This window comes from Gobius niger (genome assembly GCF_951799975.1).
Source record: "Gobius niger genome assembly, chromosome: 10".
Classification (NCBI taxonomy): domain Eukaryota; kingdom Metazoa; phylum Chordata; class Actinopteri; order Gobiiformes; family Gobiidae; genus Gobius; species Gobius niger.
The window spans coordinates 940,511-956,301 of NC_136861.1; the positions used below are offsets into that span (position 1 = coordinate 940,511).

Sequence of the window (15,791 nt, forward strand, 5' to 3'; positions counted from 1 at the left end):
TCACCTTCTCTCTCCTCCTCTCTCCTCTGTCTCCTCAGCTCAGCTCACTCTGCTCTGGCCCTGGTCTACGCTCAGCCCTGACTTAGTCTGAATAATACAGCTCACTTTCAGAACATTTTATAGCGACAAACAGAACCGCTAAAGTGAGTGACTTCTTACCGCGGACTTTATCCGGGGCGGTCTCGACACGCGCGGCGCTGACATTCTCGCCCCGACGGCCCTTTCGTTTCCTTTCCCCTTAATAATCCAGTCATGTCGCGCTGGCTCGTTCAGAAAGTTACCGAATTTACTCAGTTCACTTTACTCCCGGGTCTCACAGAGCTGGGCTGTACCATCTTCTCAAACGGGGGAAACGTGGGGACAGCACAGCTGCCCTTTATTGATCAGGAGCGTCAGCGCCGCCGCGGCTCGAGAGGCAGAGGAGGAATGTTGTTGAACATTACAACTGTATTTTCAGCACATGTTGGCTTAATAGGGCAAATATCTAAGAACAATAAAATAAATAATATTGGGGAGAAAAAAACAGGTCTTGAGAAGGGCACTTACAGGGCACAGGGCAGAGGGGCAGGTGCTTGAGCACCACCTGGGCTCTATCTGTGCACGTCCCTGCTGTTCTTAAAACATGCTTTTTAGGGACTGTAGAATCCACCTCTGTGCTGTGGAGGAGGACGGTCTGGAACGTGCCCATGAAGCAGACAATCAAGGACATACGGCTTTATTTGGACACATATTTAACATTTCGTGATACATAATGCAACATACTGTATTTTCCACCAGCTTATTGTTGACAGAAGCATTTCAAAGCCCACGGTTGAAACAGGCTTTACTTATACAGGTGAGTCAATCCTTTACCCAGTGCCCAAATACTATATTTTTAATGCCACAGACACGTCCCATATTTCTTTGTCAAAGTTCCTCTTGGAAAATCTCATTGTTCAAAGTCAATCGCGACACAAAAAAGTACAATTTCAGCCTAAACTGCAGCTGACATATTTTTTTAAACATATTTTCGATGAACCTTGCAGTAAAACCAGTTGAAAAGTTGAACGTTTCCCCGAGATATTTCGATGGATTATCAGTTTCAGATTTTAAGGCAGTTTTAGGAACAATTCCTTCGAGAAACAACAGGGAAATCATGAATCATGAATTATCGAAAGAAAGATTGACTGTGTCATTGAGTCATGGATCCGTGACCCACTTTAGGATGGCGGCCCACCGCTTGAGAACCACTGGTTTCAGGGAACGATGCGCTGGAGTTTCACAGTGTAGGGCTACTTAAAGTTAGTAAATGCAGAAGTCTCACTTATAAAAGACACAACAATCACAAAACAAAAATCAATAAAATAAAGCACTATTTTAACTTTGATGACTATTCGACTTTTGTTCATTCTATTTCCTAAACACCCGCTGGAACCAGAGAGGTTTTGTGGATCGCTGATCATCAGAGAGAAGAATTCCATATTTTATGGCCTCAGTTGCTTATATTTGCAGCAACGAAATCTGGATAAAGGACAGAGCCAAGTTTATATGTTTGGTTTTATTTTGGGACATATTAGTCACACAGATTTTGGGACCTTTTGTTTTAATGAGCTGCAAAAATCTGTAAAAAGGTTCTAGGTCCAAAGCTCAATAAATCAGGCAGGAAATACATATGACATTCTTCTACAGCACTTTGTGATTGTATCTGTGAAAAGCACTTTAGAATCAACTTTATTCACTTCCCTGACTAAAGTCTGTAGGAGCGACTGCAGTGGAGATGTTATCAAAGGACCAGGCCACTGTTTATCCATACTGAGATATGTTCCTACCTGAGCTTAGACGAGTTGATGTGTACCTGTCTGGTCTTTGTGTGTGCCCTCAGTCACGCAAAACGACCAAAGATGTTGTTAGCATTTGGCCTCTCCCGGCATATTCCTATAGCTCCAAACAGGTTGAGGTTTGGAGCTAGCACGCTCTTCCACGGGCACACAGACCAGACAGGTCTCAGCTCAGGTAAGAACATATCTCAGTTTGGAAAAACTGTGGCCTGGTCCTTTTAAAGAGCGGAATGAAAATAAAATATACTCAAAATTTACACCAAACATGTCAATACTTGTGAACGACTAAGCGTGGGTGTGACGTTGTACTCACGTTTCAAAATAAGCATTCATCTTTTTTATACACATTATAACATTAAATCTGTGATGTTAAAGTGATAGTCTCATGGGAAACACAATGTATCTGTTTTCTGGCAGACTATTAACATACTTATCACACACCAGTAAAGTCAAGCCGAAATCAGGTCCATGAGGATGTTTTTTCACAGCAGATTGCTCAGAAGAAGCGAAATACAGCACTTGTTGCTAGCGTAGCATGAAGCTAACGTTAGATTCCTGGTTAGCTTTGTCTGTTTTTAAGTAGGCTCTTTATGAGCTGTTGAACCACTTTGCTCCTCCCAATGTCTCTGTATCTTTGTTCAGTAGAAAAATATATTCATAATTCAGTCTTTGTTAAAATAATGGTGGAGAATGGTTCTTTGTTTTCCCCTCTGGCTGCTTCGAACATGACCATACATTGGCGACTACAAAGATGCCGTCTGTGTCTATCTTACAGACTATCACTTTAAAGGGATATTTCAGGGTTTTTGACATAGAGCCTTATTTCTTAGTTATCCAGAGTGTTGCTGATTTCTGGAGATATTTTTCTGTAATTCATGCAGTTCTTATGTTTGGAGAGTTTCGTGGCGCTAGGCTAGTGCAAAGCTAGCACATTTCTATGGTATCAGCTAGCCTGCATTAAAAACAGTGTGACCCGCTCCACAGAGCACCTGAGGCAAATCACTGATAACACCAGACTAACCATAATGTCCGTGTCCATATAAGGTATTTTAAATACAAAATGGTTGAAATGACTCTATTTGAGCAGCATCAGCTTCGTGGTTGTATAAGCTACGCAGCGGCGGAGTGATCTGCTAGAAAATAGTCCCTCAAAATTCGATCGTTCATGTGATGCAGGTCAGTTATATTCCAAACATGATTCTATGGACACAGACATGTATATGGTTAGTCTGGTGTTATAAGTGATTTGCCTCAGGTGCTCTGTGGAGCGGGTCACACTGTTTTTAATGCAGGCTAGCTGATACCATAGACATGCACTAGCCTAGCACCACAAAACTCTGGGACATCGACTCATTTTAGTTTTTGGCTCTATAAACCACTATATAGGATTTGAAATAAAACAATAATTAAACTGCAGACTTTCAGCTTTAGTTTGATCCTCCCACTTCTCAAGGGACCAAAAGTAATGGGACAAAGCATCAATCATGAATCAAACTTTCTTTATTTTGAATATTTGGTTGCAAATCCTTTGCAGTCAATGACAGCCTGAGGTCTAGAAGGCACAGACGTCACAGACGCTGGGTTTCATCCCTGGTGATGTTCTGCCAGGCATCCACTGTGACTTGGTCACTGAAAAACATCCCACTTGTTTGCCTTTAAAAGCTCTTTGGTGGCTTTGGCAGTAGCTTCAGGTCATTGTCCATCTGCACTGTGAGGCTGTGTCCAAGGCTGTGTCCAAGGCTCACCACTGCTTTACACCTTGTGGTTAATAGTCTGTATTCTCTCTGGTGAAGTTTTCTCTTGATTGTTGACTTTGACACACATACACCACCTCCTGGAGAGTTTTGTAAATACTGAAAGTCTGCAGTGTAACTACATATTTTTTTCTTTATTTCAAGTCCATTGTGGTGGTTTGCTGAGCCACAAACAGAAGACATGAAACTCAAACAACAATAGACTGGACTGTGTTGCCATGCTGTTGCTATGCTGTTGCCATGCAGTTGCTATGCTGTTGCTATGCTTCGACATTACATGTATACCTCTGTTATAGATCCGTGACAGGCAAGTGTAAAGGCTCATTTATGCTCTCTGTTCAAAACACATGCTGCATATATATATATATATATATATATATATATATATATATATATATATATATATATATATATATATATATATATATATATATATATATATATATATATATATATATATATATATATATATATATATATATATATATATATGAGCTAACCAGTGGGGGCGCTACTGAGCACAGCTCCACAGGTGAAGCAGAACAAACGGATAAACTTCTATAAAGTGATTTGAAGTAAGTAAGTTGAAAGTAAATGTAGAGTAAAAAACATGTTACATTTCTTCTTCTTTTATGCATTTTCTGCCGCACTTCCAGCGCCCTCTGGTGGTAAGTCTTGATAACACAGGCTGGACATTATAAACATGTGAAAGCATAAACGGAGTGACAGTAAATACAGACACAGATTTATTTACATATGAAAGTAACGGCTCCTTTGTGCTTCCAAGTGACAATAGGTTGTGTTTACGTGACATCACCACATTCCAAAGAGCCTATAGTTCAATCAATATTAAAGTGATAGTCTGTAAGTTTGCAAAGTGAAGAGATAGAGTTCAATTTGAAAGGAAACAATTAAATTCATCCCTGCTTTATAACATTTGTAAAACATTCGACTTCCAGACTTTCACTTTAAAACTGAGATCGAGGGCAGGTAAGAATTTCATAATGGTAACTATGGTAACTATGGCTTATATATCTGTCGTTACTGGAACGATTCACATCAATCAAAAACTGTCACAAAGTTCAGCATCTTCTCTCTCAGCAGACCCAAATATTTTCTGATAAATGTACCCAAAAGTGGTGATAATATTGAAAAACATTTTCAGCCATAAGACAAATATAGGTTGGTGACCAATCAGTTCCAAATAATGATCATTTTCAACATTTGGCGTTTGTTCTTTTGGAGATCTGTCTCCCACCCATAGAGTAGTATTGACACCTGTCCTCCATGTGAGATTAGGACTTGATCACTTCAATTCTAGAGCGTCCTCAGTCCTCAAACTTCATGACGCCCTCGAAGCCGTTGTAGGTGAATGGTTGCAGCTCTGGGGCGCAGGTCTCCTGGGCCAGGCAGGCCATGCGGTTGCTTTTGCAGCTGCTTTCTGAGCCAGGACCCACGTACACGCTGTCCGGAGAGTCTATGGACGGGTCCTCATCGAAGTAGTTGTGGGGCCGCAGTAAGACTCCGCCCCCGTTGCCCACGGTAACAGTGTTAGGGATGTCCTCAGCGTGAGGTATGTGTAGGAAGCCGGCCGTCACCCAGGCAACCAGGTCCTAGAGAGACATAACAAAATGTAAAGTTTATGTTTAATGTGAAAGAAGTGCCCTAAGCTTGGATATTAGGCCCAGTATCCACCAGGGGGTCAGCTCCTTGGGCAGCCACAGCCGTGTCTATCGCAGAGTGTACAGTCTGTTCTGCATTTGGGGTCAACCAGTGCAGTAAAGTTGGGCTGAATGTGCCGCTGTTGCACAGACTTCTTTAGCGTGTGTGTTGCTATCATTTGTGTTAGCCTTGATAGACTCAGTCTGCGTTTGCCCGTGTTACACCGTGACTAGGGATGGGTAGGTGCCGAAACTAGGCCATCAGTCCAGGTATGCCACACCGGTCTCTACTTCTGCCTGTGATAGCATCCAAAGAGCCCTGCTGAGTCAATAAAATAATGTCTACAAATATGTGTTTGCTGTGAGCGGCTCACCTCTCATTAACCCTGACTGTAATGTTGCTGGGAGCGGGTACGTCTCCTGCTCGTCGCTATTGAACAGCCAAATATGAGATTTATAGAGGTCAGAGCCTCATTCAAATCCATTCTTTGAGTAAACACTGCAAAAATAGCATTTGGTCATTCAGAGCCTGCTTTGTATAAACCACAATGTTACGCAGTGTGCCTTTAAGTAAAAGCACAAATACATGGGCGGCAATGCACTTTTCCACTTACATCTGGATGAAAGCGAGAGCCACTCACTTCTCCCACCTTGCCTCCAGTGTGTTTGTACATTGGTGTATGAATGAGAGAGTAAGTAAAAGTATAAGAAGATGTACTTTGTGTTTAAAAAGTACCAGACACCGAAAACACAGTCTGATTTGACCACCACCATTTACAGATAAATACACACTTTTGTCTCTGTGTCTCTCCATATTTTCATTCATGTATTGCTTTTCCACAATAGAAACAGTTGTGGTGTAGTACTTGGAATGTTGTTGTAATACCAGCTTTTCACCACCAGATGGCAATATGTGGACGTCTGACTTTGGAAACTGGGAGAGGCAAAAATGAATCATGAATGGTTCAAATGTATAATTGCACCCCACTTCATACTATTGCACCAACTAAATAACTAAAGGTTACTCAAGTAAATGTTCTGGAGCGGGGGTGTAAAAAAACATTACTGAGGTGAATAGGGAAAAATAAATACATTTACTTCTATCAATTTGAAAAGCTAAATATGAGGGAAACATGTATTGGTGCGCTGACCTGGTTGTAGATGTTCTCGTTGTCCTGGATGAAGGTGCTGAAGTCCACAGCTGGACTCCACATGTTGTTCTGGCTGTAGAGGCTGCTGCTGGTCTGCTCCTGGTCCTTGTGTTTGGTGATGGCCACTTTGTATCTGCGAAAACACAGGTGCTCACTCAATGTTCACAGCATTTTTCAACCCAACTGGTCTTCACACAGGTTTTGGCAAAGTGAAGTAATAGTGAGTAACTAGTTTCAAATGGAGCTGAGAGAAAGAGTTAGTAAAAAAAAAAGGGAATAAATCAAGGACATAATGGGGAAAAAGTGGGGGGGAAATATTAGCAATAATACATGAGCAAAAATAATGGGAAAATTAGCCAGCGTGTGCGTGGGGGTGTGGCTCTGACCTGGCCCAGGACATGGATCTCTCCTCGGGCTGGCCCTCGGGCAGGTGATCCCCGGCGAAGCTGTACACCTGCAGCCTGTAGGAGCGCTCGTGGCCCCAGCGGTTGGTCCGGTTACTGGAAATGTGCAGGTAACGTGGCGTCTTAGTGCCGTGACGAAGAGCCGCCTCCTGTACAGAGAAAAACACACAAGTCACCACTACGCAGGGGGGGCGCACATCGTTACTGCAATACTTCATCTTTTCTACTACAAGCGGATCAAAAGGGGTACTATCGTAGGCGAAATTTACAGGGGGATAGGGGGGATACAACCCACAACCCAATCCTCAGAAAAACTCAATTTAACCCCACCCACCCCATGTTTTTGAGTGACAGTGCAGGACTTTCGAGGCAGTTGTGGTGAACGGGTCTGAGCTCATACTACACATTAGGACATGGCTGGAACATGTAGGAGAGGAAAATACTTAGTTTAAACATAGGGAATGCTAACTGTTCCGGGCGTACCTGCTCGGTGTGCAGCGTCCTCTCCACCAGGTGAGGCATCATGGCGTAGTGGTCGGGGATCCAGGGCAGAGACACGTTCCTGTACTCCATGTCCTTGGTCTGAAACATGTTCTGGACTCCTGAAAACAGTTCAGCTCAGTGTTTATCTCTGCTCATACCAAATACCGAAAGGCCAGGTACCATCAGCCAATGACCTCACTCTGTCCTGGGGCAGAGGTTTCATTGTCACATGACGCGTTACAGGCAGCTGTGCATACGACACGTGTCTTTTTGATAAGACATACACAAAACTGTACCCAGTGTTTATCAGTTTGACATTTTTTGTGATGTTTATTGTTTCACTTCCTCGTTGGACTCTGACAGGAAGTGGGTTGGATCGACACGCACATCTGAGATGAGTTCTGGTAGCGTGCACAAGTTCGATAGGACATTAGATAAGACAGTCAGAGACTCTGCGCCGCGGTTTTGCTCCCAAAGTATTTATTGGCATCACAAGGTAATATTTCGGGCGTGACGGTGAACTGTGACTGTCTGAAGGGACAGGGAAGACGGTGGACTGTTCCTTTAAGCTAATTGTTAAGCTGCTGACAGGAAGTGACATAGCATGGTTGGCACAGCAACAGTTTAAAATTGCTTGCCTCTATATGTCTATATGACATGACCGTCTCAGCCGTGATGGTGCACTGTGATAGGCTCAACAACCCGACCATGGTCATGTGACATGACAACATTCTAAAGAGCCTACAGAAGTTATGCAGATTCTATTTAAATCTCAATCTTTTTTGGACCGAGATGTCTGATGTATTTCCTGGGAAGTCCCATAATGCACCTTGAAAGTATTGAGTCCTCTCTCTCTCCACGCCTCTCATACCAGTAGGTGGAATGAGGTCAAATGTAGGTAGAAAAGTGCAGTTAAACTTTTGTGCAGGAAATGTTTCTCAGAGCACTCACCTAACACATCCAGGTCAGCTTTGAAATTGATAAAATGCGTGTGTATATTTCCAATCACGCCAGGACCGACTTGATGCCCGTGCTTGAGGTTGCCTGCCACGAAGAAGGAGGAGGAGATGTATCCTGTGGCGTGCACTTTGGCCTCCACAGCACCGTTCTGGTAGAAGATGAAGTCCCACATGTAGTCGTAGTTTCCGATGGCTGTGATGGTCCTAAAGACCAGCGCGCTGTTGGCCATCCCGCCATAACTGTTATGAAAGAAGTCTGCAAAGTGTCTGCGCAGCGGCTGGCCCAGGTACAGCTCAAAGATGCAGATGGAGTTCCTGTAGCGCATGGGCTTTGGCACATCTATGTATCTGTAGGTGTCCACGTACGTGGCATCGTACGGACAGTCCACACCTCGCATCAGCTCGTGTGCAAAGCGCCCGATGCCAATACTAGAGTCCAGGAACTTGGTCATGCCCATGCCCGGGGTCACCGCGCCGTACACGGACATGGCCTCCTGCACGCTCAGCTCGTAAAGGATTCGCTCGTGCTTGAAGCGAACGTCAAACACGCGCATGCCCGTGAGTGAACTGAGCCCGAAGGCGAAGCTCCAGTCCATGTACAGGACGTGGTTGTGGCTCACGCTGTAGCGAGCGCCCTCGGGGTTCACAAGCTGCGGTCCGAGCTGCAGAGGGTGAGTGCGTGGTTTCAGAGAGCCGTAATCCTCCCACGGAGTCTTCACGATCTTCTGCACAGTGCCCGCCCTGTACTTGTCCTGCAGCTCCTCCACAGACGCGAAGTACTGTCCGTTATAAAGCAGGCGCTCCACGCTCCACTGGGACGTGTTGGTGCTGTGGTGATCCACCAGCACCTCGAAGCCCACGGGCTGGATGTACATTCCACTCAGGTCCCGAAAGAATGAGATCCATGTCTTTCTCTCGCCTGCGCGTGTCCCACGGGGCATCTGTTCGAAGGCATTGAGCTTGTGCTCACGGTCCACGCCAAAGCTCTCGTGGAGCAGCGTGTTCAGAGGCAAAAACACCTTCTCCTCGAGGAACTGGAACAGAACAATGTACTCTCCAATGGTGACCGTGCGGGCGCTCAGCGGAAGGTCAGTGCCGTAGCGCTCACGAGTCACGTCATGATGGTAGGTGGGATTGGGCAGTGGTCCCACCTCATACTCTTTGATGTATCCTTTGGCGCCGTAGAAGACCACCACTGTGGCCTCTCTGCGTGGGACGGGACCACGTGCATCCAGGTACTTCAGAACCTCAGACTTTCGAGGCACACGCAGGTCAATGAGGAAGAGAAAGTTCTCATCTGGTCTGGTGCTCTGGCGAGTGGAGATCCTCAGTTCCTTCAAAGAAAGGAAGGACTTTATTAGGTCAAATTTATACATGTATAAATATATCAATATTCACCGAGGTGAACACATAAAGTACTAAAAACTTCTGTCCAATGTGTTCCTCAAAAAGCAAAAGAACTACACAACAATAAAATACAAATGATAATAGAAAAAAACAGACGGAAACTCAAGATTTTCAGACTTGGAACCTCTTCCTTCACAGAGCGCATTCCGAACTGGAGAAATGTAAACCGGAGCTTGCAGCCTATGGGCCAGTGTGACGCTTCATTTGAAAGCTACAACATTCATCTGAATTGATCTTTTTCCTCGCATTGTTGCCATCACTTTTTTCCACATCTCTCTTGTATCACTTTATTGTTGCGTTTTTGTCGTTTCATTGTGACCAAATTTCAATAGATTCACCCCATATTAGCACATCATGAGCACATTTATTTACCCTCTTAACCCCCACCTGAACCGAGCACATTTTCTCCACTTTGGCTTTACCCGAATCTAAAAGCTTCTTGAAAGAAAGTGCCAAAATAGCGACAAAAACGAGATGAAAATGAGGATGAAAATGCAACAAAAAGAGCAGGTGCAGGGGGAGGGGGGGGGTGCAGGTGCTGCTGTGTTGTCACGTTTAAGGTGGTCAGGCTGTGATCCCACACAGAGAACATCACACTCAGTTCTTTCTCTCAGGACACGCTTCATTAACTGAGGAAAACAAACAGTTTGGTTCCTGTTACTGTGTAAAGAAGCTTTTCTAGAGCGCGGTGTTTATGAAACATGAAACGAGACAAGAGGAGACACATGGAGCTGCAGCGCTGGCATAACCTGCTCTGCTCCGCGCACGTCTCTGCCCACCCAGGTATGTGCGCTCCGGCTGCGTGCACGTGTGCCGAGCGCTACGGCACGTGCACGTGTGCCGAGCGCTCCGGCACGTGCACATGTGCCGAGCGCTATGACTTATTAACTCGACTAAAGTGAGGTAAGAGCATATCTCAGTATGTAAAAACGGTGGCCTATTCCTTTAAGAAGACTCCAACTATTTTCTCCAGAAGTAAAGTCTATGTGAATGTGTATTTTTCAGACAAGGTTCAATAAAACATATACACTTTAATTGAATTAATCCTGTAAAAAGACTCCAGCCATTTTTCTCCAGGACGATAGGGGGCAGCAGCGAGTTACACTTTGCACCCCTGCATGTAGAGTAAGGAATTCAAAAATGTGAGCCCATTTTCTTCTGTCAGGTAAGTTTTTTAGTTGTAAGTAAGTAACAATAAAATATGTAGATGTTGTGGTAGACTCTGTGTAGCTGCTGTGACTGGAAAGTGAGTGTTTGAGAGATTTGAGAGATGATTTAGCTAAATGTCATGGCTTCACCAGGCTGATGTTTTGTTAAGATGAACGTCAGAGGTTTGTAGAAATGTTTAAAGCAGCACTAAGTAACTTATTTACCTTAATAAACCCTCCCCGTAGTCCCTGTGGGGGTAATACAAGTGTTTATGGGATGATTGGAGGGTCTTTCATCGCCCCCTGGTGTCTCTGGCCAGAAAACCACAATTGCAACTTGACTGCCCCCGGTGCGGAGAAAGCAATACACACTAATGTAATCACGAAGAAGAAGCTAACATGCTAACGGGCAAAGCTAACTGCAGGCTAACGTCACTTTAAACAGTATTTACAGCAAAGTTTGAGTGAAAAAAAATATTTCCATTGTATAATTGGATGCACAGTAACCCTCTCTCCCTTCACCTTTCCTGTCTTACTCTCCAAGACCATTAATAAATTAAAAAATCGTAACTTGCTACTACACCTACAGTTGTGCTCATGGGGGAAGAGTTACTTAGTACTGCTTTAAAGTGATGATTGTGGCGTAATCTCAACATTTAGCCTCATATACTGTTGACTTCTGCCATGTTTGATTAAATCAAACTTGGGGAGTTAGAGAAATGGTGACAACAGTAAGAGGCGAGACAAGCTGGCACCAAACAGGCCTCATGCCCAGACACATGTCCCAGCGACGTCTTTATTTAAGCGCCCATTTTACTCATTGCTTGGGTAATTTTTACTTGGGCAATGTGGTTAAAAACACGTTGGATTATATGTGTATGTGTGATGAATGAATGAATTTATTTTTGCTTTTAAAGGAGGCCCAGTTTCCCCCAGCTCTGCCCCAGGCCTGACCTCAGCAGCCTGTTATCCCCACACAAGCACAGGGCAGAGAGGACCAGGACTGGAGCCTAAACGGAGCGACAGGTGCACAAAACACTTCCGACATGTTTGTTTCTACCTAAGTTTACTTTGATTTCCTTGTTGTTAATAAGTCACATGCTTTAGCAGAGAGCTAGCGTAAAGCTGACAGGGAGTTATAACCCGTGCTCCCCTCAGCAGCATCACTTTAATATTTTACTTAGGTTCCTTTGTTTTAGCCAATAAGTAGTTATATCGCCAATGTTAGGGTCAGTTATGTTTTAGTGAATCCAGAAGTGTGCAGCACATTTACAACCAGGATTTATGACAAAACCATGTTGAGGACAGAACATTTTAACATGTGAGAATAGTGGGGTTGGTCTCCCTTTTTAGCCAGTCTAATGTCACTTATGTCATGGTTTTTCTCAGCATGTGTATCTCATGAATATTGTCTTTCAGGTTAGGTATGTTGAGTTAAGTGTTTTTATTGGGTTCTTATTTTCAGTACTGATCCAAGTTGTAGGTCAGGAGGATTTAAAAGCTAAGCATGATGTGCAGGTGTCCCTTGAACCACAGTTTGCCCACATTTGGGCTAATGTATCATTTAGTCATGTCATTAAAGCCATGTTTGCTTGCAGAGTAATGCTAGCAGTGAAACCTGGAGAGACTGTGTCATCAAAGATGGACCACCTGAATGAGGACGCCACTTCGCTTGTTAAAGAGTGTTTGGTGAGTAGCTTTGTCAGACCTATCATAGCTTAGCCGCCTTGACTTTTTTTAGGATGTTGACTCATCTTGTATTGAGACTCAGAATCACAGCCTAGAGATGGGTATCGAAGTCTGGTATCATTGCGACACCTTTGCCATGTCTGACTCGATACAAGCTGTGTGTGACCATGTGGAAACAATGACTGTGGTTCTGTTTCATTTTTCTAGCACCAATGACATTATTTAATAAGACATTTAGCTAAATGGGAAATGGCGTATTTACGATTTGAAATGGTATTTATTCCAATTTTAACTTTAACTTCACTTTACAACTCATGAAACGCTTGGTAAATATCCCCCTGTTCATTGAGGCTAGAGGTTTGCAGTATTTTGTATTCAAGCAGCCCATTCTTTACAACATGTCTGTAATATAAACCAGAACGACATTACGTCTGACTGAGGACTGACTCCAGATTAGACGAAGCGTTAGTGAACCTAGTCTATTCATTTGTACTAATTATTTTATTTATTTAAGTGAAATAGAGTTATAAAATCAAACTCATTAATTTAATTTTTCATTTATTTTTTGCTTTTGAGTATCGATTATAAAAGAAGTATTAAGTATTATCGGGTCCATAAGAGACCCTCACTGAACATTGAGTCCTGAAGAAATAAAGGTTAATAATAAAAATGTGTTGTGAAATGTGAAAAAAAGACAGATAAGTCTTAATACTAATTGAACTAATTAAATCAGTGCTGGTGAACTGCAAGCTTAAGGCTACACGATTAAGTGTCATTCACACCTGGCTCTCAGAAGTAATCTTATTGTTTAAAATAATATACATTTTCCTAACCTCTTTTTCCATTATATTTAGGACACCGATGCTGGAAGTGAAAACAACATGGCGCCGACCATGACGGCAGTGTATGTGATTCTACAAGAGACCAAGATGATGACCCAGAGGGACATTTAACAGATTAAGCTGTTCCCAGAAGATGGAGAAAGTTTGTTGTGGTTCGGAGGGAGCTGCACAGGAGGAAGAGGAAGCAGGAGGAGGAGCTGACCAGTGCAGGACACCACGCTCTGAAACAGGGACAAACCCAGGAGGCGCTGCACCGTTTCAGAGGATCAGAGGAGACTAAAGGTAGCCAGGTTTCACTCGGGGGCTACGGTTTCCCCGACCTCCGGGTCAGGTCGGCCCACAGTGGCTGCACGGCTCAGTCGCATCGGCTTAGGACTAACACCTGAACATAATTTTGTTGTACACTTGTACAATGACAAATGAAGCACTTCTTACTTACCTACTTACAACAATTTAAACTTTACACAGTCATTGAACTTTACTCCATGGTCTTATGTTCCCTCTTCACGATCAGAACTGTAGTAGTATCTCACTTCATTCATACAGTATCCCGGGTTCTTATCTGTATTCATGTTTGGCTTTATTCCAAATCTAAATGTGTCTTTTTGCCTTGCATTGTTGCTGTTTTTGTTATGTTTTTCAATTTGCTGTCTGTATCTCAAAAGCTGGACTTTTGTTGTTAATTAAAAAAAATATATATATTATATCACATAGTTGTTAAGTTGTTGTTCACATGGCATAAATGTTAAATATTCACAGCTTAAGCTAAAGTCGGGAAGTTCTTTTTAACCCGAGTCCCTCAGTTGAGCAAGTTTTCATGTTTTCATGTACTTTATCCAACTGGGGAAGACGTTTTTCCCAGTTCCAGAGGAGCACCTGAAAGGGGCATTATTCTTCTGTTAATATGACAAGATCTGCACTTCCTGGTTGTATTGAGAATGAAAGATGAAAAACTAATTGCTCAAATTTACAATCAATGTTGATTGTTGTTGTTTTAAGTTTTAGCATGTTTTGTAAGTGTTTTTTTAATAGTTTTCTAATAAAAGTTAAAATTTTACACAATTTAGTAATTTCTTCCATTTTAGTATAGAATTACATGTAACACTTACATAAACTTTAACTAAAAATAATGAATCAATACTGCTGTTTATGTGAATATTCCCTTAAAGGTTAACTTTTTATATCACATAGATTTATAAAGATTAAGTTATTTGAAAACGTAGAGTTTAAGTGAACCTTTACTTGAGAAACATGATGTTTATGTGATTTCACTTATAGAAAGTCTTTAAGTTTTATTGCATCATTTAGATGGCATGTATGTAATAAATTCACATGGAAAATCTGCACCCGATTCAATCACTTAAAGTCTGTCTTTTTGGGCCAGTTATTTTTTTGCGTGTAGCCGTGTACCTGCTAACATGTGCTGCTGTGCAGATGCACCATCTGAGCCTTAAATAAATAACTCTTTACGTCGCGTTTGTTTCGGGTTCGGGTTGGGTCGGGTCGGGCTTTATTTTTTGGCCCGATCTAATCTCTAAACTGCAGCTTCTGTATTGAGCTGGTGCATGACGGCACTTGGGACCGAGTGACACCTTTGTGAGTGACAGGGCAGGATTTTAGAGGCATTTGTGGTGAACAGGTCTGAGCTCTTTCTGCACATGAGGACATGGAGGAACATGCAGGAGGAGGAAAACACTTAACTCCGTGTAGTCCCTTTAAGTCTCAATTCACAAACAGCAAGTTTCAGTCAAGCCTCCCACCTCGCCTTTACCAAAACAAACAGAACCCCCAGGCCTGTTTCTTTAACTGTTGAATCTTTAAGGCTTACCTTGTGCTTGAGCATATAGGCTTGGACGTTGATATATTCTTCGTTGCTCAGGTCTGCAAACACCCGGCTCCTCGAGTCATGTTTCCAATCAGCTTTCCTTGTGGTCGCGCACTGGGGCTTCGTGCGCGAGTAAAGCACAAAAACAGCCAAGTTAAGCAAAAGAGAAATCAGAACAAAGATGCCACAGCCCCATTTGAGTAGAGAATGCATGTTTGATCACTCTCTCACACTGAGGCTCAGCCTGTCTGCTCTGCTATATCTACTGCACTGTGACCCCGCCCCTCTCTGAGTCTCTCTCTCTCTCTCTCAGCAGATGGGCAGAGGGAGGGGGGACGCCCCGCTGGGAGAGGGGGGGGAGACACAGCAGGACGTCTTCAATGTCCAGATTTAGGGTCTGTTAACTATTAACCTCTTAAGCCCACCGGAAATAACCCAAATCTACAAGCTTCTCGACTGGAGCGTCCAGCCCATAGGCCAGAGTGACACCCTATTTGAAAGCTAAGACCTACAACACTGCGTTTTTGTCACTTTTTTGTGGTTTCATCTCTGGCACTTTTTTGGCTCTTTTGGGCATGCTTTGGGTTCTTTCTCTTTTACTCTTTTTTGTTGCTTTTAAGGCACTTTTTGTCCTGTCTTTGTCTCACCCTT

General features: G+C 43.2%; 1 protein-coding gene across 1 annotated transcript; it reads right to left on the bottom strand.

Annotated features, from left to right (window-relative positions):
- Positions 1-4,899: 4,899 nt before the first annotated feature.
- On the bottom strand, positions 4,900-15,367 carry LOC306969305 (primary amine oxidase, liver isozyme-like; the record flags this gene model as incomplete). The annotated part of the gene is made up of 6 exons (XM_079564916.1): positions 15,144-15,367; positions 8,222-9,563; positions 7,271-7,389; positions 6,770-6,936; positions 6,384-6,516; positions 4,900-5,184 (listed from the first exon to the last, which is right to left on the bottom strand). Exons 1-6 carry the CDS (start codon positions 15,351-15,353, stop codon positions 4,900-4,902), a joined length of 2,256 nt encoding a protein of 751 aa, XP_079421042.1. The 5' UTR covers positions 15,354-15,367.
- Positions 15,368-15,791: the final 424 nt, after the last annotated feature.